Genomic DNA, 26,446 nt, shown 5'->3' on the forward strand with positions numbered 1-26,446 from the left:
TTATCTCAGTGGGTCTCAAACGGTTTGGTCACAAATTATTCAAAAGATTATTTCCGCGGCACACCTTCATATGATCATTATCGTTATAAAAAAAAATAAGAGAATAAAGGAAAAACAGTTATGAAATACTATATGGCAGTAAAACAAGAATACAGTTTGAAAGGGGAATGATTTGTAAAATATCCATAAAGAAAAAGAACATCTGCTTACAGTTGTGTTTCATCTGGGTGTTGAGAGATGTATCCATAGATCTCTTAATGTTGCTCTCAAAGTGCACCAGATTGATGCTTTTAACTTCAATATTTAAAAAAAATCTTCCCGGGGGAGCATCCCCCCGGACCCCCCTAGAGGAGGTCAGGTCCGCTCCCCACTCGTAAAAAATAGCACTTTACCCCATATGCCGTGAGCTGATTATCGAGCCTTCATTGTAACAGTCGCGGGTGTACTGTGTGTTTGCGTGTGGGGAGTGCTTTTGTGCGTGCTCTATAGTGCCCGTAATAGTGTTCACTGGAGTCCAGCACCTCAGCATCCCCACTCAAAATACCTGTTACAGGGTGGTTTAGGCTAGGTTGCAGCTCCACCCTGTGGACGTATTGTGCCTGTGTTATATATATCTGCCTCATGTAATATCCCTCCGTTGTATTCTTGCCTGCTCAGTGTGAATACACGGCGTTGAGACACAGCCTGACTTGCCTTGTTTATTAATGCACATCTACAAACATGGTGTCAGAAGCTCAAATAGGACCCAGCTGTGGATTGCATGCTACTGTCCGTCGCTGAGACAGAGTGCGTTTATTTGTTTTGGTGAGGTTTAGCAGTTTCAGTTAGCCTGTTAGCATTAGCGTCACGTTGGAACAATGGCATCCAGCATCCCACCTCCGGAGCCTATGAAGATGGCGGGGGACATCCACGGCAACTGGGTGAGCTTTCGAGCAGAATTTGAGGATTATCTGCTTGCGACCGGGCTCAGCGAGAAAGTAAAGCCGGTACAAGCAGCTGCGCTCAGGAGGCTAATGGGGAACGACTGCCGACATGTTTACAAACACAACCTGGGACTCACCGCGGACCAACAAAAAGATGCGGGTGCTATACTGGTGGCACTGGAGCAATACTTCACACCCGCAAAGAACGTAATCTTTGAGAGGTACGTTTTTGGCAACCTTAAACAAGAGGATGGAGAGCTCTTGGATGCGTTTGCTACCAGGCTGAGGGAAAAGGCTACCTCTTGTGAATATGGAGCTATAAAAGATGAACTCATAAGGGACAGGCTTGTTCTCGGGATAACTGACGAGGGTGCTAGACGTCGCTTACTAAGGGAAAAGGACCTTAAATTGCACGAGGCCATTACAATTTGCCGTGCAGCCGAAGTCATGGACAGCAAGTTAAAAACCATGTCACTGGGCAGCTCTGGATCTGGGGACAGCGTTAATGCCACACAAGGACAGCGATATGGACGGAGGTCTGCCAGCAGGCCATCCGAGTCCACCAACACATCTGCACAACCACAGAGCATGAGAGACGCTGGCGAATGCAAGTACTGTGGCACACGGCACAAGCGTGGGCGGGACCTGTGCCCTGCTTTTGGTAAATCGTGCCACTCGTGTGGCACTGCTAACCATTTTGCAAAAGTATGCATGAAAAGAGGCCAGCAGGCACGCCAGTTGAATGCTGTGGATGACCCGTTGCCAGGGGATCTGGAGGACAGCGATGAGAGAGACGTGTACACAGCGGAGAGCGTGGGGGCTGTGAACACTCGAGGGTAAAAAGTGGTTTGTCAACCTGCCACTGTAAAGTGGGGTTCAGAGGTGCCAGCTCGACTCTGGAGCCACTTGCAATGTGATGAGCATCAAGGACAAGACGAGACTGGCGCCTAGAACACCTCTTCTGAAGAGTCTCACCAGATTAAAACTATACAACAGTGAGTGGATGAGCTCATTAGGTGTGTACAGCACACAATGCGTCATTAGGGGTAAGACGCACAGACTGGACTTTGAGATTGTGCATACTGGCCAGAGGCCCTTGCTTTCGGGTGAGACATGTGAGAGACTTGGTCTGATACGCTTCACCATTCCTGAGGAGCTGAATAAGGTGGAGCACTGCAGAAAGGGAGACCTGACCAAGGAGTGTCTGGTCAGCACCTACCACGACGTGTTCACCAGCCCTGTTGAGTCTCTGCCCGGTGTTATTCACTTTGAGCTGGACAGCACTGTGGCACCGGTGCAGTGTGCTCCCAGGAACGTTCCAGTGGCCCTCAAGGCAGCTGTTAAGGCTCAGCTTGATCGATATGAAGAGGAGGGACACTTGACCACAGTCACTCAACCCACGGACTGGATTAGCAATCTAGTCATAGTGAAAAAGCCAGACAAATTGAGACTATGCATTGACCCGAAGCCTCTCAACCGTGCTCTGAAACGGTCCCACTACCTTATGCCCACTTTAGATGACGTGTTGTATAAGCTGCCGAAGGCACGTATATTCACCCTGGTGGATGCACGTGATGCATTCCTGCAGTGCCGCTTGGATGAAGAAAGCAGCCTTATGACAACATTCTGGACACCGTGGGGTAGGAAACGCTGGCTGAAACTCCCTTTCGGTGTGTCAGTTGCCCCGGAGCTGTATCAAAGGAAGCAGCATGAGCTGCTGGCTGGCTTGACAGGGATTGAGCCCATAGCCGATGATATCCTTATAGTCGGCTGTGGGGACACAGAGGATGAGGCCAATCGCGACCATGACACAAACCTCATCACTCTGATGGACAGATGCAGGGAAGTAAAGCTGAGACTGGGCCTGAAAAAGCTGCAGTTCCGAGTGAAGGAGGTCCGCTTCCACGGCCACATACTGTCCGCGGAGGGCCTCAAGGCTGACCCTGAAAAAGTCAGGGCGGTTCTGGACATGCCAAACCCCACAGACGCAAAAGGGGTCCAGCGGTGTGTCGGATTTGTGAACTATCTGTCCAGATTCATGCCACACTTGTCAGCGGTATGTGAGCCGCTGAGGAGACTGCTGGACAAGGATGTGATGTGGCACTGGCTGTCCAAACATGATGCCGCCATGAAGGAAATCAAGGCACTGGTCACGGCGGTGCCAGTCCTAAGGTACTATGACGTCCGCAAGCCAGTCACCGTACAGAGCGACTCCAGTCAGGCGGGTCTGGGTTGCTGCTTGCTTCAAGGGGGACAGCCTGTCGCATTCGCCTCCCGGGCATTGACCCAAACAGAGCAAAATTACGCACAGATTGAAAAGGAGTGCCTGAGCATCGTATTCGCCTGCCAACGCTTCCACTACTACCTATATGGGAGGGGTGATGTGACTGCAGAGACCGACCACCGCCCGCTGGTGTCCATCTTCACCAAGCCACTCCTCAGTGCGCCAAAGCGCCTTCAGAGCATGCTCCTCACACTTTAGAACTACTGCCTTGCGGTGGTATACAAGCCAGGCCCTGAGATGTACATAAGTGACATGCTCAGCAGAGCCACCACCCCGCCACAGAGAACAGACACACTGTACCAATGTGAAATGGTCTGCAGCATGCAGCAGGAGCAGGGTGACACGGCGGCCATTCAGCAGGCAGACTATTTAAATGTCAGCAGCCAACGCCTGGCACAGATTCGGACACACACTGAGGAGGATGTGTGTCTTCAAACACTTCAGTCTGTCGTGCTGGAGGGATGGCCAGGACACAAAGAGGAGACCCCTGTAGCCGTCAGGGACTACTGGGCCATCAGAGATTAGATAAGTGCACAGGATGGCGTGCTCTTCAGGAGTCAGCGGGTCATCATTCCAAAAGCTATGCGCCCGGAAATGCTGAGACGGATCCACTACAACCAGGTGGGGTCGAGGCGTGCTACAGGCAGGCCCGTGATACACTTTACTGGCCCGGTATGCAAGGGGAAGTCAAGGATTATGTGCAAAAGTGCTCTGTGTGCAATGAGTATGCACACGAAAAACAGAAAGAGACTATGATGTCACACCCGCTCCCCACACGTCCCTGTCAGCTAGTAAGCATGGATCTGTACAGCTACGCAGCACAGAACTTCTTGCTCGTGGTGGACCATTATTCTGACTTTTGGGAGATCGACCTGCTCCCTGACCTATCAGCAGACACCACGATCCGTAGATGCAAGGCACAGTTTGCACGCTACGGTGTCCCAGACAGGGCCATTTCTGATGGTGGAGGCCAGTTTGCCGGTGGAGAGTTCCGGGCGTTTGCGAGAGAGTGGGGTTTTGAGCATGTCATGTCCTCACCAAGGCACCCAAAGGCTAACGGCAAAGCAGAGTCAGCAGTGAAAATTGTAAAGAGCCTGTGCAGAAGGGCAGACCGTGCCAAAGACGACCCCTGGAGGGCCATATTGCATTGGAGAAATACGCCCACTGAGGGTATGCATTGCAGCCCAGCACAGCGGCTTATGTCGCGGAGACTGAGAACCCTTCTCCCTGTGGCCGACCAGCTACTGGTGCCTCAGGTCGTCATGGGTGTTCCTGACAAGCTGAAAATGAAACATCAAGCAGCAAAGCTGACATATGACAGATCTGCCAAGGATCTGCCGGAGCTGAACGTCGGCCAGCCCATACGGATGAAGCCACTCCCAGGAGACAGGACGGGCCGATGGAGGAGAGGTGTGTGCCTTCAGCAGTTGGGACTGCGGTCCTATCTGGTCGGTGTGGAGAGGACCACGTATCGGTGCAACAGGGTTGATCTTCGACCAGCAGAGGCGGCCCTTCTCCAGCCGTCAGTTCTCCCAGAATCGGCCCCGGAGCAGCCTGCGAGTGGGGGGAGCGCCAGAGAGGTCGTCGGCGTCCCCAAGGAGTCTCCAAGGCCATCACCCCCGGGGTTGTCACAGTCTTCCCCGCAGACTGGGGATACACCATGCCTTGAGTTACAGGGCCGGGCTTTCTCCCGGAGCGGACGGCTGATTAGACCTCCTGACAGACTTGACCTCTAGGTCACACACACACACACACACACACACACACACACACACACACACACACACACACACACACACACACACACACACACACACACACACACACACACACACACACACACACACACACACACACACACACACACACACACTTGGACTCTGCGCACTCAAACACACATGGACGATAAAGATGTAAAAAAAAAAAAAAAGGAAGTGGAGAGATTGTAAAACAAATGTGATTGATTGTTCTGAGTTTATTGCTGATGTGTTCGGATCCGGCTATTATTGAAGTGTCTCTGCTATGTGCACTATTTGTTGTTGAAATCATTTGATTAATGTTTTGATTGAAGGTCAACAGTTTAATGGCAGTATTGATCCTGTGTTGTTACTTAACAAAAGGAAGGGAGATGTTACAGGGTGGTTTAGGCTAGGTTGCAGCTCCACCCTGTGGACGTATTGTGCCTGTGTTATATATATCTGCCTCACGTAATATCCCTCCGTTGTATGATTGCCTGCTCAGTGTGAATACACGGCGTTGAGACACAGCCTGACTTGCCTTGTTTATTAATGCACATACATCTACAAACAATACCTTCCCGCGCCTCTGGCTCCTTATATCCGTTAGCGCAGCTAGCTAGCACCAGATGCTAACAACAACAATACACGTAAGGTCTCTCTCTCGCTCGCTCGGGCCACACATACACACACCCTCCCGGTCCTCCCAATAGCCAGTCGGTGCCTGCCGGTGAGCGTGGAAGTGTGGTCTGCTGCAAGCGGGCAGCAGGAGCGGGGCTGTCAGCATCAGCTTGTAGCAGGGGCGTAGCCACCATAGGGCCAGGGTGGGCCCAGGCCCACCCAGTTTACTCATTGGCCCACCCTGAGAAAGCTTCGGTGTTATTTAATTTTTTTAATTTTAAATTTTTTTATTATTATTATAAAAAATGTATTCACCCATTGAGAATATCCAAGAATTCAAAGTGAAATTCAAGTGAACAAATATCGAGTTTAATTAATGTTGTATGTGCTTTGTCAAATCAAATCAAATCAAGTTTTATTTGTAGAGCACATTTAACTCATTTACGGTAAAAACGGATTGTTGGTTCCGGCGCGCGCCATAATAACGTGAGAGAGGCAGAGAGCTGCCTGCAAAATAAATGATGGCTCAAAGTTCACTAATTAACTTTTTTTTTTTTTTTAAAAAGCATGTGTAAAGGCATCCTGATACTGTAGATTAGCACTGAGGTGCTGATTGGCTCAAACACTTCTTCATCAGAGCGCCACATTTCAACCCCCCCCCAATTGCTCTGCTTTTGTGTGGCTCATCCAGTGAGCACTGTAGTTGATCCCCCCAGTGAAATGGAGGCTCATCTGCCTGCATTCCTTCTGCTATCTGCCTGAGAGCAGTGCAACTGCGTATTCCAAGTGGCGCATCCAGGTGTCGCCCCGTGATGGGAGAGGTTAGGAAGACATCAAACTCCTCCAAGAAACATGGAACCTTGTATTATAGAAGCCTCTGAAGCCCTCGCTCGTCCTGCAGGGTTGTCTGCTTGAGCCCACCGAGCAGAAAGATGAAGAAGCATCCCATCTCCTCAGAAAGTTGTAACACACCAGTAACACACACACATGGAGGAGATGGCGGAGAGAACGCGCTCTCCGAGGTGTGGTTAAACTTCACCCGTCTCGATGTGGACAATGCTCATTGCCAAAAGTGCAATAAGAGTTGAGCATGTAAGGGCGGTAACATGAGCAATTTGTCGAAACATTTAGCAAAAGTGTACCACATTCAGACGGAGAAATGCAGAGTTCTCATTCATAACACTCCGTTCGATGTCTCACTATGGGATGCGCCTCAACGCGTATGCAAACAGAAGCATCAATCTCATTACGCCAATCCTGATTGGCTGGTGATCTTGACGTCAACGTCAGGGAATCCACCCACCCTTTAAGTAGCTTGCGCTACGACGCAGCGTCATTCAAACACCTCTTCTCGCTTCAGAGCACATCTCGAATTATCAATAACCGGGCTAGCTTAATGGTCCACAGACTGAACCCAAAGCTAACATTCGGTCGACGGGCGCTTGCCGGTTACTTTTTTTGCTTTGCAAGAAGACTGAACAATATTAACACACCAGTTAATATTGTAATCAGCCTCGCCATTTCTTTCTGTCGAAATAACGGTAAGGTTTGATTTTTTTCTTCAAGCTAGTAACTTACCTGTTGCTAGTTTTTTCTTCCCTCCACACCGACACCACGGTAAAGAGGACGTTCTCTTTTCTCTCTCACACCAGAGGAGACAGAGATAAAAAAAGGTATTAACACACCAGTTAATATTCTTTAAAGAATCAAATCTACACCGTCGCCTTTTTTCCTTTTGGACTAACGGCAAGGTTGGATTTTTTTCTCAGTAACGTACCTGTTACTAGCGCGTCCACTCCACGCCGACACCCCGGCGAACGAAGATGGACCCTTCTCTCCCTCACACCAGAGGAGTCAGGGACTCGGAGGCTCGGCTATGCGGCTGCGGGTTTAAGATTTCAGGCACAGACTCACACCAGGTTTGCTCGTCCTGCCTCGGGCTGGAACACGCCCGAGAGGCTATCGATAACCCCGGCTCGTGCGGGCATTGTACCCGCTTCACCATTAAGAGCCTCCGCCGACGGTTAGCACGCCAAGCTAGCTTGTAGGGACGGGACCCCCTCATGTCCGCTGATTCGCCGGCCGGCAATCAAGACATGGTGGCGTCCGCCGCAGAGATTGAGCCCTGCGCTGTATCAGACTGGGGCTCAACAACAGCGACAGCCGCTGAACCGGAGCCCCACGCCGTGTCAGGCTGGGACCCGGTGGCGGCAAGAGCCGCGAGAGCGGAGCCCCGCGCTGTGTCAAGCTGGGGCTCCCAACTTGACCTCACCATGGTTCCACCCGCGGAGGATGTCCTGGAGTTGGACTATATGGAGGACGAAGAGGATACCTCTGAGTTCCTCCTGTCTGACTCGGATGAGGATGACATCTTCGTTTCATCGGCTCAGGCTGCAAAGCCGGGAGCGATGTCCGCTCCCCCGGGCGAGAGCACACCAGCTTCGCCCGTCCTAAGTATGGACTTGCAGGCCGTGTGTCAACGCGCTGCGTCCAGGCTGGACATCCCATGGCCTGAAGTGGCCAAGGAGACCTCCAGATCTCGCTACGAGGGGACGAACTTGCCCCAAGCAGCGAGGACGAAGAGGCAGCTCCTTCCAGTCTTTCCGGAGATGCTGGACGAGGTGTCGGTCTCGTGGAGAGACCGCCCCTTTAGCAACAAGGCCCCAATCCAGGGTGCCTCCTCCCTGGACTGTGACGGTATGGAGAGGCTCGGCCTGCTCTGCATGCCGCCCATGGAACCACTGGTGGCAGCCCACCTCCAACCGAGGCTGGCTTCGACACCGAGCAGGAACCCCATGCTACCGGCAAAGGCAGACCGGTTCCAGTCTGCGATGACCGAACGGGCCTATAAAGCCGCAGCTTTGTCCGCCAGGGCACTCAACGTCTCCTCGCTGTTGACCGCCTACCAGGCGGAGCTCTGCGAAGACATGTCGAGCAAACCTGAGCCTGCCGTGTGGGACGAGATCGCAGCGATCACGGACATTTGCCTCCGTGTGCAGCGCTCTGCAGTCCAAGCCACGGGCAAAGCACTGGGAATGATGGTGGTACAGGAGAGAGCCAGGTGGCTCAACCTGACGAACCTTCCAGACCGGGAAAAAGAGGATGTTCTGGACATGCCTATTGTTCCCGAGGGCATATTTGGCTCCGCTCTAGCTTCAATGTAGCTGAGATGCGAGTCAAAAAGGAAGGGAGACGAGGCTCTCCAGCTCTGTCTCCCCCGAAGGGTCCAGCCGCCACCTTCAATGGTCCCGCGGCAGGCCTTCACTCAAGCTGTCTCACGTCCTGCCCGGTTCAAGATACCGAAGCAGCAGAGACCGCAGCCCGTCCCGGGTCCCCAGCACAGGCACGAGACAAGGGAGAGCTGGCCAAGAAAATCTCCGGTTCCGGCAGCTGCCGTTCAGGCGCAGCCGACCCAGGTTTTTAGCCACCAGGCGAGGAAGAAGAAGCGGTCGGCCTGACAGCCTCCTCTCCTCTCCTCGATGAAGGAGCTGGAAGTTCCCTGTTCCCCAGCTCCAGAGCACGTTCCAGTGTTAGATGCTCATGTGTTCTCGGGGTGCCACCATGCGCCATCAGGGAAATGGACTTAACATCGAAGACAGCAAGTTCCGCTGCCTGTTTAAGTCACACAAACACATGTCATCATTGTTGTTTCAAAATAAATCATTTTCCACTGTCGTTTCCAGGCTTGAAGCCAAGGGCACAGTCAATAAAAATGAAAATAAAAACAATAAAACAATAAACAGTCTGTCGTCTGCCCCTTTTTTGAGAGCGGCTACGGCCTCTCTCAAATGGCGGACAATAGACGGGATTGTGAAGGCACCACCGCCACGCGCATGCGCAGTGTCGGCCGGGGTTGTCAACCTGGGGTACCACCGTGTTCAGACACTAGAGGGCCCCATAACACAACAAATAGAGACACTGAGGGCAGACGACAGAGCTGTGACATTTCCGCTCGCTTTGAGAATCGAAAAGTGGAGGATGCTCACAAACCTTTATTTATACAGATAAATCCCATTGAGATCATTGATCTCTTTTTCAAGAGATTTCACAGATTCTGCTTGGGTTTTCAAGACAGTAACACGGGGCCACAGGCTCCAATTTGCTGTCACCCCCCCTCACTTCTCGGGCATTCTGTATTCACAGGCCCGGGGAGAGTCGGCCCATATTCTAGAGCAAGAGATCCTCTCGCTACTAAGAAGGCTATATCTATAATACCCTCCGAACAGAGTCAGAGCGGCTTTTATTCCAAGTATTTCCTCGTTCCCAAACGGGGAGGGAACGGAATTCGGCCTATACTAGATTTGAGAGCTCTGAACAAATATCTCAAAAGATACAAATTCAGAATGCTCCCTCACACATTTCTGTTGCGTCTCATGCGCCAAAACGACTGGTTCACATCAGTCGACCTGAAAGATGCGTATTTCCACATCCCAGTATATTACCCACACAGGAAATATCTGAGGTTCGCCTTTCAGGGTGTCTGTTACGAGTACAGAGTACTTCCCTTCGGTCTGTCTCTCAGCCCGCGAGTGTTTGTACGGTATACGGAAGCCGCGATAGCCCCGTTAAGACAACAGGGTATTCGCCTGGCAACTTATCTGGACGATTGGCTCCTTCTCGCACAGTCGGAGCAAGAGGCTATTACGCAGACGAATATCCTCGTAAAACACCTGCTCGACCTGGGTTTCGTAATAAACACAGAAAAGAGCATGTTGTCCCCAGCCCAGACTGTACTCTTCCTGGGCCTACGCCTGAATTCGGTGCCCTTTACAGCCCGCTTGTCAGCAGAGAGAATGAAAGCCTTCAGGGCTTGCCTCGCTCATTTCCAGCCACGCAAATATGTTCTCTTCAGGTTATGTCTGCGGTTGCTGGGGCTCATGGCGTCAGCCATTCTGGTGGTACGACTGGGACGCTTACACATGAGGGAGTTTCAGCGCTGGGTAGCTGCCCTCAGATTGGACCCCGCGCGTCATGGCGCGCGGAGAGTGATGGTCACTATGAAATGCGTAATGGCACTGCGCCACTGGCTACACCCAACTTTTCTAGTACGGGGCGTGCCTATGGTTGCTGTCCTATCGCGGAAGGTGGTCACCACAGACGCATGTCTGACGGGCTGGGGGGGTATATACGAAGGTCGACCTGTGAGGGGTCTCTGGAGCAGAGACCTCCAACGGTCACACATAAATTATCTGGAGCTTTCTGCCTTTTCTCAGAGGACATCATGTCCTCGTGAGGACAGACAACACGACCACAATATCGTATATAAACCGCCAAGGGGGTTTGCGTTCTCTCCAGTTACACATGCTGGCACGCAAACTGATCTTATGGAGCTGCGGACGTCTCCTCTCTCTGAGAGCGACGCACGTACCAGGAGTGATGAACCTCGGAGCAGATCTGCTGTCCAGAGGTGCACCACTATATGCAGACTGGACTCTACATCCAATAATTGTGAGTCAGCTGTGGTTGTGTTACGGCCGAGCCGCGGTAGATCTGTTCGCATCAAAAGAAAATGCTCAATGTCAGCTGTTCTTTTCAATGCGCAATTTAAACGCACCGTTAGGCGTGGACGCGCTCACACACGTTTGGCCTCCGGTCCTTCTGTACGCGTTCCCACCCCTGGCTCTGATACCCCCAACTCTGGCCAGAGTGAGAGAACAACGCCACACACTTATCCTGATAGCTCCGCAATGGCCTGCAATGTACTGTCTGGCGGAGATATATCAGCTGCTGTGCGGGCAGCCATGGCAGCTCCCACTACGCAGGGACATACTGTCTCAGGCGGGGGGGACGATCTTTCACCCACACCCAGAGCGCTTGGCACTATGGGCCTGGCCCGTGAGTGGTACAATCTGAATACAGTGGGGCTCCCTCAGAAGGTGATAAACACTATTCAGAGTGCAAGAGCTTCCTCCACCAAGTCTCTCTATGACTGTAAGTGGAGGGTGTTTGAGGAGTGGTGCCTTCAAAAAGGACACATCTCTTTTCAATGTCCTGTCGGGGTGATTGTATCATTTCTACAGGACTTAATTGATAAACACAGAGCTTTCTCTACGATCAAAGTGTACCTGGCTGCTATTGCTGCATGCCATGTGGGCTTTGAGGGAAAGACGGCTAGCCAACATCCTTTGGTCTGCCGTTGTATGAAAGGGGCTCGTAGGCTCCTCCCTGTTTCCAGGTCACTGGTGCCCTTATGGGACTTGGCAGTGGTTTTAGATGGGCTCACTCGACCTCCATTTGAACCCCTGGAAGAAGCTGACATGAAACACCTGTCACTGAAGACAGTGTTGTTACTGGCTCTGGCATCTGCCAAGCGAGTCAGTGACATTCATGCGCTCTCTGTACATCCTTCATGCACTCAGTTTGCCCCGGGGCAAACGAGAGTGTTGCTGAAGCCCAACCCTGCCTTTATACCTAAGGTGGTTGGCTCATGTACCCCCATTCACATTGTGGCATTTCCTCCGCCGCTGTGTTCCTCTGAGGAACAGCGGACAAATTTGCTGTGTCCAGTTCGTGCTTTACGCATCTATATGGGATGTCAAAAGAGTTTCGTTGTAATGACAAACTCTTTATATCCTGGGCTAACCCTCAGAAGGGCAAGCCCGTTACCAGGCAACGGCTCTCCGACTGGATTGTGGAAGCGATTGCTCTGGCTTATACGAGTCAGGGTTTGCAGGCACCAACGGGCCTGCATGCTCATTCTACTCGTGGACTCGCTACATCCTGGGCTTTGTTCAAGGGTGTTTCCATCCAAGACATTTGTGCAGCAGCGAGCTGGTCCTCGCCGCTCACTTTTGTCCGCTTTTACAGGCTAGATGTCTCTGCTCCAAGTGTGGCCCGCGCAGTGCTGGGCCCCGTGTTGAGACAGGGTTCTACCTGTTAAGTTCTGGTTGTTTTGGTGATTTTCGAGATAAGCATGTCTAGCAATAAGGGAGTTTCAATATCCCATAGTGAGACATCGAACGGAGTGTTATGAATGAGAACTATAGGTTACTTACGTAACCCCAGTTCTCAGAGTAACATGAAGTGAGATGTCTCACCAGACGGCCCTTCTTGCTAAGGTGAAGCGAGAAGAGGAGCTTATTTTGAATGACGCTGCGTCGTAGCGCATGCTACTTAAAGGGTGGGTGGATTCCCTGACGTTGACGTCAAGATCACCAGCCAATCAGGATTGGCGTAATGAGATGCTTCTGTTTGCATACGCGTTGAGGCGCATCCCATAGTGAGACATCTCACTTCATATTACTCTGAGAACTGGGGTTACGTAAGTAACCTATAGTTTTCGACTGTCTTTGTAGTAGCTCTGTAGCCCCATCCACGAGTAACGGTCACCTGACACCACGTCAGGTGTTATGTATGCCAGCAGCAACACAAGGAGTTAACTCAATTATACAAACATGGGTTAATGATTAGAGGTGACTCAGTTATTTATTTTGTTAAAGTTTCAGCTATTCTGTTTACAATTCTTTCATCAGATTATGAATACGGTTTGTTAAAACATTGTTGTTTCTTTTGATGTGAAATGTGACCTGCTCTATCGAAATCAGTCGCATTGACCCGAAGACACATTTTGAGTTGTATACACTGTTGGAAAGAGGATATTCCTAGCTTTCTAATGATATCAGCAGTGGCGGCGGGTCATTAGGGGCAGGTGGGGCACAGCCCCACCTAGTGTCAGAAGAAAGTATTACAAATAATGATTACAAAAAAATAAATAAAAAAACATATAAAATATATTTTAAGGTCATGTTTAATAATCTGATTCGTCTGTACATTTCTGTTTTAGTCTGTGTTCTTCTAATTAGTGTCTAGAGTGCCGTTTTGAGCTGTTTAGAGCCATGTGGGACAAAACTCGATCCTGCCCCTCCCTCTCACAGTCTAAGTGAACGGTGATTGTAAAAACTACACTGCGCATGCTCAGAGTATTTTTCTATTTAATGTGTGTGGCAAAAAAATAATGACCGTAGGGGCATAGTGCTCCCATCCCCACCATACGTCATCTCACATAATTCAGAATTGATTGGCTGTAAGTACTCACGTGTGCAGTGCTGCGAAACGTCACGTGTAGTTTGAAGAGGAGACGAGAGAGCAGCATATAGCTAACATCACCAGCGATTAAAAGAAGTAAAAAAACTGAAAGAAAATGAATGAAGTTGACCATTTACTGGAGCACACATTTGAGACACTTAGTCTCGGAGAGAAACTGGAGGTAAAGCGCCTCGGTGCCCACCATCCACCGGATTTCCAAATGGTCCAGACTGCGGGCAAAGTTAAACGTGGGTTTAACGCTGAGTGGTTTGCTAAAAAGAAATGGCTAACGGCGAGCATCCAGAAGAATTCCCTCTTTTGCTTTCCTTGCCTGCTTTTTGGTGAAGATCAAGGTACTTGGTCGAGGACAGGTTACAAGGACTTAAAGCATCTTTCGGAGAGGACAATGAAGCATGAGAGCAGCAACAGTCATTTGGAAAATGCCGTAAAATTGGGATTACTTGGAAGGGTGAATGTTGCAGCTCAGATTGACAGCGCCTACAGACGCGGCATTGATTCTCATAATAGGAAGGTGGAAGAAAACAGGTACGTGCTTGGTCGGATCATCACCTGTATTAAACTGTGTGGGAAATGTGAGACAGCACTGCGGGGCCACAACGAGTCGGCGTACTCTCTGAATCCAGGGATATTCAGGTCAATTTTCGAGACAATGTGTGAGGGCGATTCCAGGCTTCAACGGCACTACGAAGCTCAGCTTGTTTTCAAAGGAACATCAAGCACCATACAGAATGAACTCTTGGACTGCATGTATGATGTGTACAGGGAGGAAATAGCCAAGCAAGTGGACAACACATCATTTGTTGCCGTTCAGGCCGACGAGACAACCGATGTCTCCTGTAAATCGCAAATGGTGATTGTGCTGCGATACATTATGCCTGACCTCACAGTTACAGAGCGTTTTTTGGAGTTTGTGGAAGTAAAGGACAAAACTGGTGTAGGTCTCTCTAACAGCATCAAGGCTGTTCTGGAACCCCTGAAGCTGAAAGAAAAGCTAATCGCTCAGACCTATGACGGGGCGGCCGTCATGAGCGGTAACGTGCGCGGGGTACAGACGGTGATGAAGGAGACGTACCCAAACGCTCAGTTTGTTCACTGCTACGCCCACCAACTGAACCTGACCCTGCAGCAACTGTGTTCAGCAAGGATGAGCATCCTGAAGGTGTTTTTTGCAGATCTAACTGCTTTTTCCACTTTTTTCTCCGGTGCTCCAAAACGTGTTGCAGCTCTTGCAGAGGCAACACAGAGACGCATCCCACGGCCACCGGCTGTGAGATGGAACTGTAAAAGCAGAACTGTGAACGCGGTTTGGGAGACCCGAGATGCACTACTTCAGTGTATGAAGCATATACGCGCACAACCAGGATGGGATGCGGTCACCATAAGTGAGGCATACGGCCTGTCAAAGAAACTGCGGGACCGAGCATTTATGCAGCTCCTGGAGTTTTTTTCGTTGCTTATGCCAGAAGTGGATGTTCTATACAACACTCTGCAAAAACGAAGCATCGATGCACCTGGGATCAACAGCGCGCTCTGCCGTTTCAAGGAAAATGTTCAGAAAATGAGGCAGAAAACTGATGCATTAGCCGCCACTGCTCATGATGGAACAGACGAGCCAGGCCGACGAGTCAGCAGCACAGCGCCGGTGATGAAGGAGGCTTGTGACACAGTCATCTCACAGGTGGAACAGAGGTTCTCACAGAGTGACCATTTGATCGCTGCAAAGCTTGTTGACAGCTCATTCTTCCCACAGCATGTCCTGTCATTTCCTACACCTGAGCTTGACTGCGCCGTGAAACTGTGGCCTGCGTTGGGAAACAAGGAGAAGTTGAAGTCTGAGCTGACCACGCTCTACCGCCACAGTGAGCTTCACACTGGAAACACTGCCCTGTCTCTGTTGAAATCCATTCACGAGAACAACTTGGAGGAAACGTTTGCTGAGACTGTTATTTTGGTCAAAATAATAGTGACAACTCCGATGACGACATCCGAGTCAGAGGAACTTTTCCACCCTCAAAAGGATAAAGACTTTCACTCGCAACACCATGGGACAGCCGCGACTTAACGCATTGGCCATGCTTTCAATTGAAAGCCAGTTGATCCAGCAACTACAGGACTTCATCCCCAAAGTGATAGACACATGCTTTTCTTTACAAGTGAGCCTTCAGCTTTGGTAAGTTAATTTATGTCATATATTTTATTGATCTTCTGTGTTTTGCCTCTGCTGGATCGATTGATATTGTGACCTCGATGATGAGTGTCTGTGTTTTCCTTATATTTACAGTTTATGGTGTTTTAATGCTAAAGCATTACGGTTGTTGTTATTTTTAAGAATTACTTTGTGATGGTGACCTTTACTCCATGTATGAAGGTGCATTACTATGACATCCCCACGCTGTGTACGTAAATGTATGCGCTCAGTGTTGCTCCTGTGGTCTTCAGTATGTAATTTGACACTACCCCTCTCTCTCTCCTCCCCCCCTCTCTCTGTCCCCCCTCTCTCTCCTCCCTCTCTCTGTCCCCCCCCCCCCCCCTCTCTCTCTCTCCCGACCTCTTTCTGCCCCCCCAGTTTTGTACACCTAGAAACGCCACTGGATATCAGGATTGTTGTTCTACTCCAAATATTAAGCGAAATATGTCACATTATATAATGACTGTCACAGAGTCATCATTTTGAGAAAAAGGCCTTCAAAGTTTTCTCTTCTCTGGAATCCATCGATCTGATTGATTATTAGCGGAGCAAATTATCAAAATACTACGGAGGGTAGATATTTTCGTTTGGATTACTGGTCTGGGGAAGCTTGCGAGTGTGTGTGTGTGTGTGTGTGTATACTGTACGTGTGTGTTTGTGTAATTTTGTGTGTGTATTGTGTTTGTTTCCCAGGGAAAACCCTCACGAGAAACACCGGCTGTTGTTCTCCGCTTGTAATTATGCCGTTACAAGCTTCAAAGTTGTATTTATCATCTGAATTTGCCGAAACAAGTTCAATATTCTGAAAGCCAAGACTTTGTTTAATTGAAATCAGATGAAAACAAACTGTAACGGACCCTGCCGTGTTATTTATGATTACTATACGCATTCATAATGTCAGCCGGAGGGAGGGCGGGCGGCGCTGCGGAAGAGCAGATTGCGAATGAGAGGTGCCTGTCTTCGTCCCTTTACAAGCTTCAAACATGTATTTATCGTGTGATTTTGGAAATAAAAGTTTCATATTCTGAAAGCCAAGACTTTGTTTGTTTAAAATCAAACAAAACACCCGAACCCCGAAAAAAATTGTTTTTTACGCAAATCCACGTTTATTTTGAAATGAGCCGTTGCGACTTCCGACTGATTTCGATAGAGCGGGTCACAAATATAATGTATTTAATTTAAATAAAAGGCAATGTTAGTTTTGTTCACAATTTCTTTAGTTAGTTTACCTTTTTTTTTTCTTCCAGAAGAACCAATAAAAGTACCGTTAAAAGACCGGATCGATAAGCGGTATCGATAAAAGTAGTAGTACCGTTAAAACCTTAACGATACCCATCCCTACCGGGGACACATATTTATGTTTAAAAGACATAAAAAAGTGCACTTTGCATGATAGGTCCCCTTTAAATGATTAAACCGTATTAATTAGAATGTCGTCTGGCATGCTGGTCGGGTCCTCGGCTCCACCTGAAAAGAGAGGGTGTTAGCGAGAGCGCCGAAAGTGTTTATGATTGTGTAAGAATGACAGCGCCCCCCTGGCAGAAACGCTGGTTGGGAGTGCATTTATATTTTATTCTGGTCAGTTGTAATGTTTGTTTTGGGGTTAACTTAGCAGATGGCTATGGACAGCTAATGATGCTATGAACATAATATTGTGGATGTTCTTTATGGCAATTGTGATGATGTGTATTTATTATTTTCACCTGTGAATGGTTTCTCCCAATTGTGAGGATAATCTATAAATGAGCCAGTCTTCAGTCGGAGAGAAAAGGGTGAACATGTACAGAGAAGGGTGAACATGTACAGAGAGTGGTGGACACGACATGAGACTTCATCATGGGCTTCATCTGAACACAAACCCCCCTGTTGATCAAAGTGTGTAAAACAGGCAGATTTGACATCTCAATAGTGTGCTGTACCTCATACAGAGTTCCCAATGAGTAAAGCCTTAGAATAACCAAATAACAATGGCATGAATAGATCATTTTAATGACACATTTGTATTCAAATGATGTAAATGATTACATTTTGTACATGTTTCCAGGTCCTCAAGTGATTTTAAGGACCAAAAACTGATTTTCAACTCTGATAGTAACGGATTAACGGATAGTGTGGGCATTAATTTCAAGTTTCCAAAATGCAATTTCAGATACAATTGGGTTTTGTGAATTATATTTCAACGAGCTTTGCACCAGAGACACTGTAAGCTGTTTCTTTTTTTGTTCAGCCCATCTATTTACCCCACTCTTGATTTATTGATTTTAAATAATGGAAACCCTTCTTTTCAGGTTTTTTACTCTGTGGTTTACAGTATATGTCCGATGTGTATAGTTTGTTGATTTCCTCTAACTAATACTCTTCTCCCTGCAGATGAGGTGTGCCCTCCAGACTGGGACGGGCTTATCTGTTGGCCCGGGCTTGCTACCAAGGTCCCCTGTCCGACTTATATCTTCGACTTTAACCACAAAGGTTGGCAGTTATTTTTATTTATTTGCAGATATACCACCGCTAGAACTGAGCCATTTATTTACATATTCAATTTCGGCGGCAGTTCTTCCTGTTTGTCCAGAAGTCTTCTCATCAGGGCTCTATAAATAAAGAACTACGGCAGATGTGTAATATTTAATGCAGCCGAACCGTGTATTAAAATGCCGTTATGTGATGACTTCCAAAGAGAAAAGCAAGCACACTCGGAATAAAGTATTATTTTATTTTAAAAAAATGTTTTGGGATTTCACATCGCATAAACAACACATCCCAACATGCATTGCAGCTAAAACATCCAATCACCGAGCTGAGAATCTTGCCTACGTCTGTTTCCGGTATTGTTTATGACGGATGTATTTTGTTATACACACATTCCTTCACATTTTAATTTTAATTTACATTGAAGTATTTCGTGAGGCCTTCTAAAATGTTTTTAAATATAACTAGGGTTGTAGTTGAAGAGTTTGTAAATTAACATGAACCCAAGCTGTTGCCTGGCAACACAATCGCACAACATCACGTCCGTTAATTCCACAACCACACACATGGATTAACATCGATTTCATACATTAATGTAGCCTTTGTTACTGCTGAAAGAGGTGTCAACCAGCTGGGGCAACAAGAAAATCTGCGAAATCGAGTGTGACTATTACAAAATAAATTATTATTATATTAATATTGACAATAACAACCGACTGTCGGGGTAGAGCATTTGCTTGGCATTTCCGGGTATTTCTCCACTGGTTGGGCCATGTTAACAATACCGTGTAACTGTCACCTTTGAAGGGACGAAATCGTGACATCTTCACGTCACCCAGCATGGTAAATCGTCACATGTTCACGTCTTGCCGTGATACCGGGTTGCCTATCACTGAGTATGAAAATTACATTTGTTATAAACTATATATAAAGAGCATAATGTGTTGCAATGACGTCTCGCACCATACGCTTCAGCTGAGAACGGAATGCGCTTGAATTTCGATGCAGCGGGGAGCGTTCTCATGGCGTCTATTATCAACGCTATGGGAGGTCTATGAAGGTCTATGGGACGCCCTGCCCGTTGAAAACTAACGCTCAAGGGGTACCTATTACACACCCTGTGCGTAATATGGTGACAGGGAGGGGCCCTGACCCATCGTCAACATGTGACGGGTTGGGAGTGAGAACGTGAAAATCGCCAGCTAGATCACAACTTTTTAGTTTGCCATAACAAACATTGCAGACTACTCAATTAACCCAATTAAATTAATGTTAGCATCTTATTCAATGCTAATACTGAAACAAATGTATAACTTTGGTTTCTATAGTCCATCGTTAAGCAACTGCAATCACGGCTGTTTATGCAACTTCCGTTACTAGCAAAGATGGTGTAAAGTGCTAAGTGTCCACACCCAGCCTAATGACCACTATAAGTTCACCCTCCAGGTCCTATAGTGCACTGCAAGCTGCATGAATGGCGCTAATCATCAAGAAATCCAGATTTTGGTTTCTATTGGAAATGTCCGAAATGATTTAAAAAGTATGTTTTTCAGGACACGCTTACAGGACATGTGATGTCAACGGTTCTTGGGTGTTTGCGCACCGCTTGAACAAAACATGGACCAACTACTCGGAGTGCTTCCTTCAGCCCACTGATGAGAAAGGGAGAGTAAGTATGACTGTAAAACATTAAAGGAGGAGCTGATTATGTTAACCAGCTGCAGCTGTTATTATTCCTACACACCATTAGGAATAATAATGGGTTATCCAACCTATCGTTGGAGGTGAGAGCATGCTGCTTATACCCAGGGTGCAAAGTCATTTTACAGACCTGGAATGTTGTAAAAGGTTGTCCATCAGAAATGATATCTAGGACCTTCAAGGATCACAACCTGGGTGGTCAACTATTTACTGGAAAGCTACAGTGAGGGTCCAAACAATGCAACCCCTATATGAAAAAAAGTCAAAGATTCTGTCTGGATCAGATGCCATCATTCTCTTTCTGATTGAATATCTCTGTGACAGTTCATGGTAAAGACAAACTGAGCCAAACTATTGAAAGAGCAGAAAATAAGCTTTCAGGTGATGCCTTGGTTAATCCTGTTCTCAATAAGGCCACTAGATGGCGCTGTGCCTTTTTTGTCTCCAAAGCGAAAACCATTTCAAGCAATGCACTTGCTATGGTCAAAATGGATAAATATACTTAAAAATTATTTCTATATAACATATTGAAGGGTTTACATTAATATACACAAGGTTTGCTGCCGATGCTAAGTTGAATTGATTCAATGTTTACAGATTTTTCAGTTTACAGACTGGAAAGCTAAAGGCAGCGAAATTCAAAATGGCCGCCACTTTCTTTGCAAAACCCTTTAATTGAAGGTTTTCTGTGTTACAGGACAGGGAAAACTGAGTTCAACTTATCTGGAAGTTGACATTAAGTTCAACTTAATGTCAAATCAATACCCTTTTATTATTTGTTCAAATCAATGTCTTTGTTTTTGTGAAAAATATCCTATTTTGATCATGAAATAAACAAAATTCCTGGTGGCAAAACATTTATTTCACATACTCTCTTCTTAGTTATTAACTAAAAATCAACAGATATGATCAGAAGTTGAACACAAAATAATCCTTCACATGGCCCAGAACTAGAATTGTTTTAATTATTTAAGAAGAAAAGGGAGAAAAGTAACCTACACTGAATATACAGTACAAATGTTTTCAATGAACACATGGTGGTATTCATGGTAGTGTCCCAGAAAGCTTTTTGCTTTCTATTCATTTTCTGAGTCACAGCTGCTGTCACTGCTCTCAAGTGTGGCAGTGTGTATCCTTCTGCATTTGGTTGCCAGTCCTTGGCAACGGCACCCTATGTAGCATGGAACTGCCTTATTCTGACAGCCACATGAGATTGTCTTGTTCATCGATACAGGCCAAGCTGGCTTTGTAGATGGTACCGGAACTATCCATTGTCCAGAGACCATCCAAATTCTGTGCATGGGGGGGATTTATGGCTTGGCGATGTGTGCGTTCTTTTCAGGTGCAGCAAAAGTGCATTCTCTGTTGGGGGAAATCAAATCAAATCAAATCAAGTTTTATTTATATAGCACATTTATAAACGATTTTTGGTCGAGCCAAAGTGTTGTACATATAATAAAAATAGCCTACAGTAGAGACACTTTACAGCAAATACAACAGCACAGATTGTTCAGAATATCAGTATGAGAAAAATGACACCCTCTATCCTTAGACCCTCACATCGTACAAGGAAAAACTTCCAGAGAAAACCCACAGTTTAAAGGGAAAAAATGGGAGAAACCTCAGGGAGAGCAACAGAGGAGGAATCCCTCTCCCAGGACGGACAGACGTGCAATAGATGCCGTGTGTAAATCGAAGAGATAATACATTTTACAGCATATAGACCGAATGTTAGGAAATGCATGTGTCTGTAATAAGAAGATGAATCCACGAGGATGTCAGCTACAATCCTGTGGAAGCCATCAGGGAAGCAGCATGACGAGACCCAAGGCAGGACCGCAGAGACAGGTTCAGCCACGACCCGAAGTCCACGACTTAATCCAGAACTCAGGATAGAGGATCCAAGACACAAGACTACAGCAAGAGGATCAGCCTCGACTCCGGATCCCGGCGTAGATATAGATACAAAACAAGAAAAAAGATTTGGCTGGGTTAATCCGAACAAGAGAATACAACACAGACACAGACAGAGAGGGAAAAGGTCATTGGATAAAAGTTATTCTTGATATCCCTCTAGAAAGATCTCATGAACTTCCCCACTCAATCTATCAAGACCCGAGCAGTTCTATTAGATATAGGATAAGAAACAGAGATAGGGAGCACAAAAACCTCTTCGTCAGGTGCACTCCCCCGCTTATCTAATCGACTCTGTACCCCGTTACCCTCTACAAGGCCATAGACCAGCAGAGGGAAAATGGGGGGTGGGTAAGGGTAAGGGTTTTTAAGAATAAACCGCAAGGGTCTAAAGGGAAAAAATATGAAATATAAGGTACTATATTTTAAGTAATCCTATCTACTATTCCTATATTCAAATAATGTATAAACTATTTTAAAAATACTTTATGAAATCCTATGTTATGTTATAAATATTAAAATAAAGAACTAAATGAATAAATAAATAAAAAAATAAATGAATAAATAGATAATTAAACAAAAGCCAGAGAGAAAAAGTGAGTTTTAAGTGTTGATTAAAAAACCCCCAGGGTCTGGGCCGACCTCACATGGAGGGGCAAAGTATTCCAGAGCCTAGGGCCAGCCGCTGCAAAAGCTCGATGCCCTCGGGTTTTAAGTCTGGTCTTAGGCACTATCAACAACAGCTGATCAGCCGACCTTAAGGCTCTGCCTGGGGTATAGCGATGGAGGAGTTCGGCTATATAGGCAGGAGCCAGCCCATTTAGGGCTTTAAAAACAAATAAAAGGAGTTTAAAATCTATTCTGAACCGAACTGGAAGCCAGTGCAATGAAGCCAGAATTGGGGTGATATGGTCGCACTTTTTATGGCCAGTGAGAAGACGTGCAGCTGCATTCTGAACTAGCTGGAGGCGTCTAATTGAGGCCTGGTCCATACCCACATACAGAGCATTGCAGTAATCCCGTCTCGAGGTAACAAAGGCGTTAATAACCCTTTCTAGGTCTTTAAAAGATAAAAATGACTTGGTCTTAGCCAGTAGTCATATTTTGAAAAAGCAGGTTTTGACTACAGTGCTAACCTGCTTATCAAATGTAAAGGTGCTGTTGAAGGTCACTCCAAGGTTCATAACAGAGGGGAGGATATTTTTATTGAGGGAGCCCAGAATATCAACCGGGGAGACTATTGGTTGGGGTCCAAAAAAGATGACCTCGGTCTTGCTCTCATTGAGGGTGAGGAAGTTTGGGCTCAGCCAGGATTTAATCTCTGTTAAGCAGTCCTTCAACTGCTGTAGTGAGTTGGCATTTTGATTGAGAGGCAGATAAATCTGTACATCATCAGCGTAACAATGGAAGGGGGATATTATGTTTTGTGAGAATTTAACCTAGGGGTAGTATGTACAATAGAAAAAGGATGGGGCCCAGAATCGAGCCTTGGGGAACCCCACAGGTAAGAGGGGCTTTGGCAGAGGAGAAAACACCTAACTGCACTGAGAAGCTACGGTCCGTCAAATAAGACCTAAACTATGCAAGGGCAGAGCCTGTAATGCATGTGGACTGTGCAAGCCGTGACAACAGGATACTATGATCCACAGTGTCAAAGGCAGCAGTTAAATCTAACAGCACCAAGACAGCTGGGCTGCCTGAGTCGGCGGCTAAGAGCAGATCATTAAAAACTCTTAAAAGGGCTGTTTCAGTGCTATGCATAGGTTTAAAGCCAGACTGAAATTTTTCATGGATACCATGCATGTTTAAAAATGACTGCAGCTGGGCGTAGACTACTCACTCCAGTGCTTTAGATAAAAAGGGTAGCTGGGAGATGGGCCTGAAATTTGTGAGAATGGAGGGATCGAGATTTTTCTTTTTAAGTAGTGGCTTAACCACGGCATGTTTTGAAGGCAGCTGGGACACATCCTGAGCTAAGAGAGGTGTTTACAAGCAATAAAACACTTGCTCCAACTGATTCGAAAACATCTCTGAGAAGGCGAGAGGGAATGCTGTCTGAGGTGCAGTTTGTCGGCCGCAGGTGCTTGACTACATCCGAGAGAGAAGAGAGGGATACAGGCTCAAAATGGTCGAGGACAGCAGGGCACAGAAAGGGAGCAGGATCTGGGGTAGCACTAGTATAGGCTAGCCTAAGAACAGATACTTTTTCGATAAAAAATGTAAGAAATGTATCGCAGAGAGTAGTTGATGGCACAATTGGAGAAGCATCACAAGGATTAATGATCGAATTAAGGACATTAAAAATAACTTGAGGTTTATGGCTGTTTTTGGAGATTAACAGAGAAATATACTCTGTTTTGGCTGCTTTGACTACCGTCTGATAATCGGAAAGGCAAGCACGAAGAATTTCTAAGGAGACATGAAGTTTATCCTTTTTTCCATTTTCTCTCTGCACGCCTGCAAGCGCGTCTAAAAGCATGAGTACAATCATTGAGCCACGGCTCTGAGAGAACTTTGTTGCGTCTAAGCGTAAAGGAAGCAACGGAATCCAGTATTAGTGTGCATGTCGAATCAAACAAAGAGATAAGCTCATCCGCACTAAAAGCACAGTTCACCTCTAATTTACAAATTGGATAAGTATTAAAAGCATCTGAAAACTGTGAGGCAGTCACAGTCACAGTGAGTCACAGTGAGGGAATTAATTAAACGCAGACAACGCGCAGAAGCACGTGATTCGACTCCTACAGAAGGGATCGAGGTTGTAAAGAGAACCGGTAAATGGATTGAGATACGCGTTCCTGCACAGATTTCATCCACAGACATAGACAATCCAAACGATAATACTAAATCTAAGGTGTGTCCTTTATCGTGTGTTGGGCCAGCCACGGACCGAATGAGACCGAAAGAGTCGAGGAGGTTTAAAAAATCCCTAACCAGAGGTTTAGACTCGCAGCACACATGGACATTAAGTGATAGCTTTAAGAGCGTTGATTTGTTGTTCAGGAACTTGTATGCTCTCAGTTTGCCCAGATCAGAACCCTCAAAGTGATCAGCTTTGGATGTATATACAGTGATGGTGAGGTCTCGTGCCTGATTGAGGAGGTCATCTGTTATGGCATCGGCGGGGTTCTCACCAAACTCTTCAAGTGCAGGTATGTCCAGACTGATGCTGCTCTTGAACCATGCCCTCTTGCCAGTGAAATATGGATAACTAGTGGTATCTCTACCACTCAGACTGTGGATGAAGGGCATGGCACAACACTGTGAAGGTCCCAGTGCCACAACCATTTAATGTATAGGCAGGTATATGCATTATGGCCTGTTCTCACCCACAGCTCTGTTAGATCACTGAGGTGCGTTGCACCACAGTACAGGCATGTGGTAATGATGTCGGTGTCATTGGCATACGACAACTCTGTCAACTCCCTCATTCTGGGCAATGTAGAGCAGTGGTTCCCAACCGGTTCCCAACAGTGCTCGCGGCACACTGGGGTGCCGCGAGCACTGTCCAAGTGTGCCGCAAAAAAACTTATTTTTATGTCCCAAATTTTTTTCTCACTTAATAAACTTCACTTCATATACACTTTATTTTATTACATGTACAATGGAGTTCATAAGCTAATAAAACATATATTGCTCAGATTTAGAAAATTTATTAAACTGCTTAAATTCTCCTGATTTACGTCAGCCGTCATTGTTTACGGTGTGCAGAGCAGCTTTTTATCCTCGCGCCAAATAATTACAAGATGGATCGTTACGTAGTGACAATAAATAAAGAAGCACCCCAGCCCTCAACAACACAGGCAGGGATGACAGAACATGATGGAACAGCAGTGCAAAAGAAGTCTAAAAGCAGACAGTACAGCGAAAGCTACTTTCGGTATGGTTTCTCCTGGACTGGGGATGCTGACTGCCCGACGCCAGAATGCCTAATCTGCAGAGAAAAATTATCCAACGAAGGAATGATGCCAAGTAAACTAGCAAGACACTTTAGCACAAAACAGCCTTCTTATAATTCCAAGGACATTGAGTATTTCCAGAGACTGAAATCACAAAATGAGAAGCAGAGTCAACGTATGCTTTCATCTCTACGTGTCTCTGACAAAGCACAAGAGGCCAGCTATTTGGTTGCTGAGTTAATCGCCAAGGCAAAAAAGGCCCACACTATCACGGAAAACCTCATTCTACCATGTAAGGAAATTGTCAGGGTAATGATAGGGCCAGATGCTACTAAAGAAATCGATAAAATTCCATTAACCAACAATACAATCAAACGTCGCATTGATGACATGTCAGTAGACATAGAAACTGTCCTAACTGAAAAAATACAGAGAAGTGGCAAATTCGCTCTGCAAGTTGATGATTCAACAGACATAAGTGGCTACTGTCAACTCATTGCCAACGTGAGATATGTTGACGGAGAATCCATTGAGGAGAACTTCTTTTTTTGCAAAGAGTTACACACACATGCAACCGGAGAGGAAATGTACAAGACCACAGCTGATTACCTGACAGAACAGGGTCTAAACTGGGGGATGTGCCACAGCATTTGCACTGACGGGGCTGC

General features: G+C 46.9%; 1 protein-coding gene across 1 annotated transcript in view; it reads left to right on the plus strand.

Annotated features, from left to right (window-relative positions):
* Nucleotides 1-26,446, plus strand: part of pth2ra (parathyroid hormone 2 receptor a) — a 147,553-nt gene that overhangs the window by 11,479 nt on the left and 109,628 nt on the right. The window contains exons 3-4 of the mRNA XM_034215067.1: nt 18,169-18,267; nt 19,818-19,933. Coding sequence (XP_034070958.1) covers nt 18,169-18,267; nt 19,818-19,933 — 215 coding nt within the window. The remainder of the gene's footprint in view (nt 1-18,168; nt 18,268-19,817; nt 19,934-26,446) is intronic.

Source organism: Gymnodraco acuticeps, unplaced genomic scaffold (assembly GCF_902827175.1).
Source record: "Gymnodraco acuticeps unplaced genomic scaffold, fGymAcu1.1, whole genome shotgun sequence".
Lineage (NCBI taxonomy): Eukaryota > Metazoa > Chordata > Actinopteri > Perciformes > Bathydraconidae > Gymnodraco > Gymnodraco acuticeps.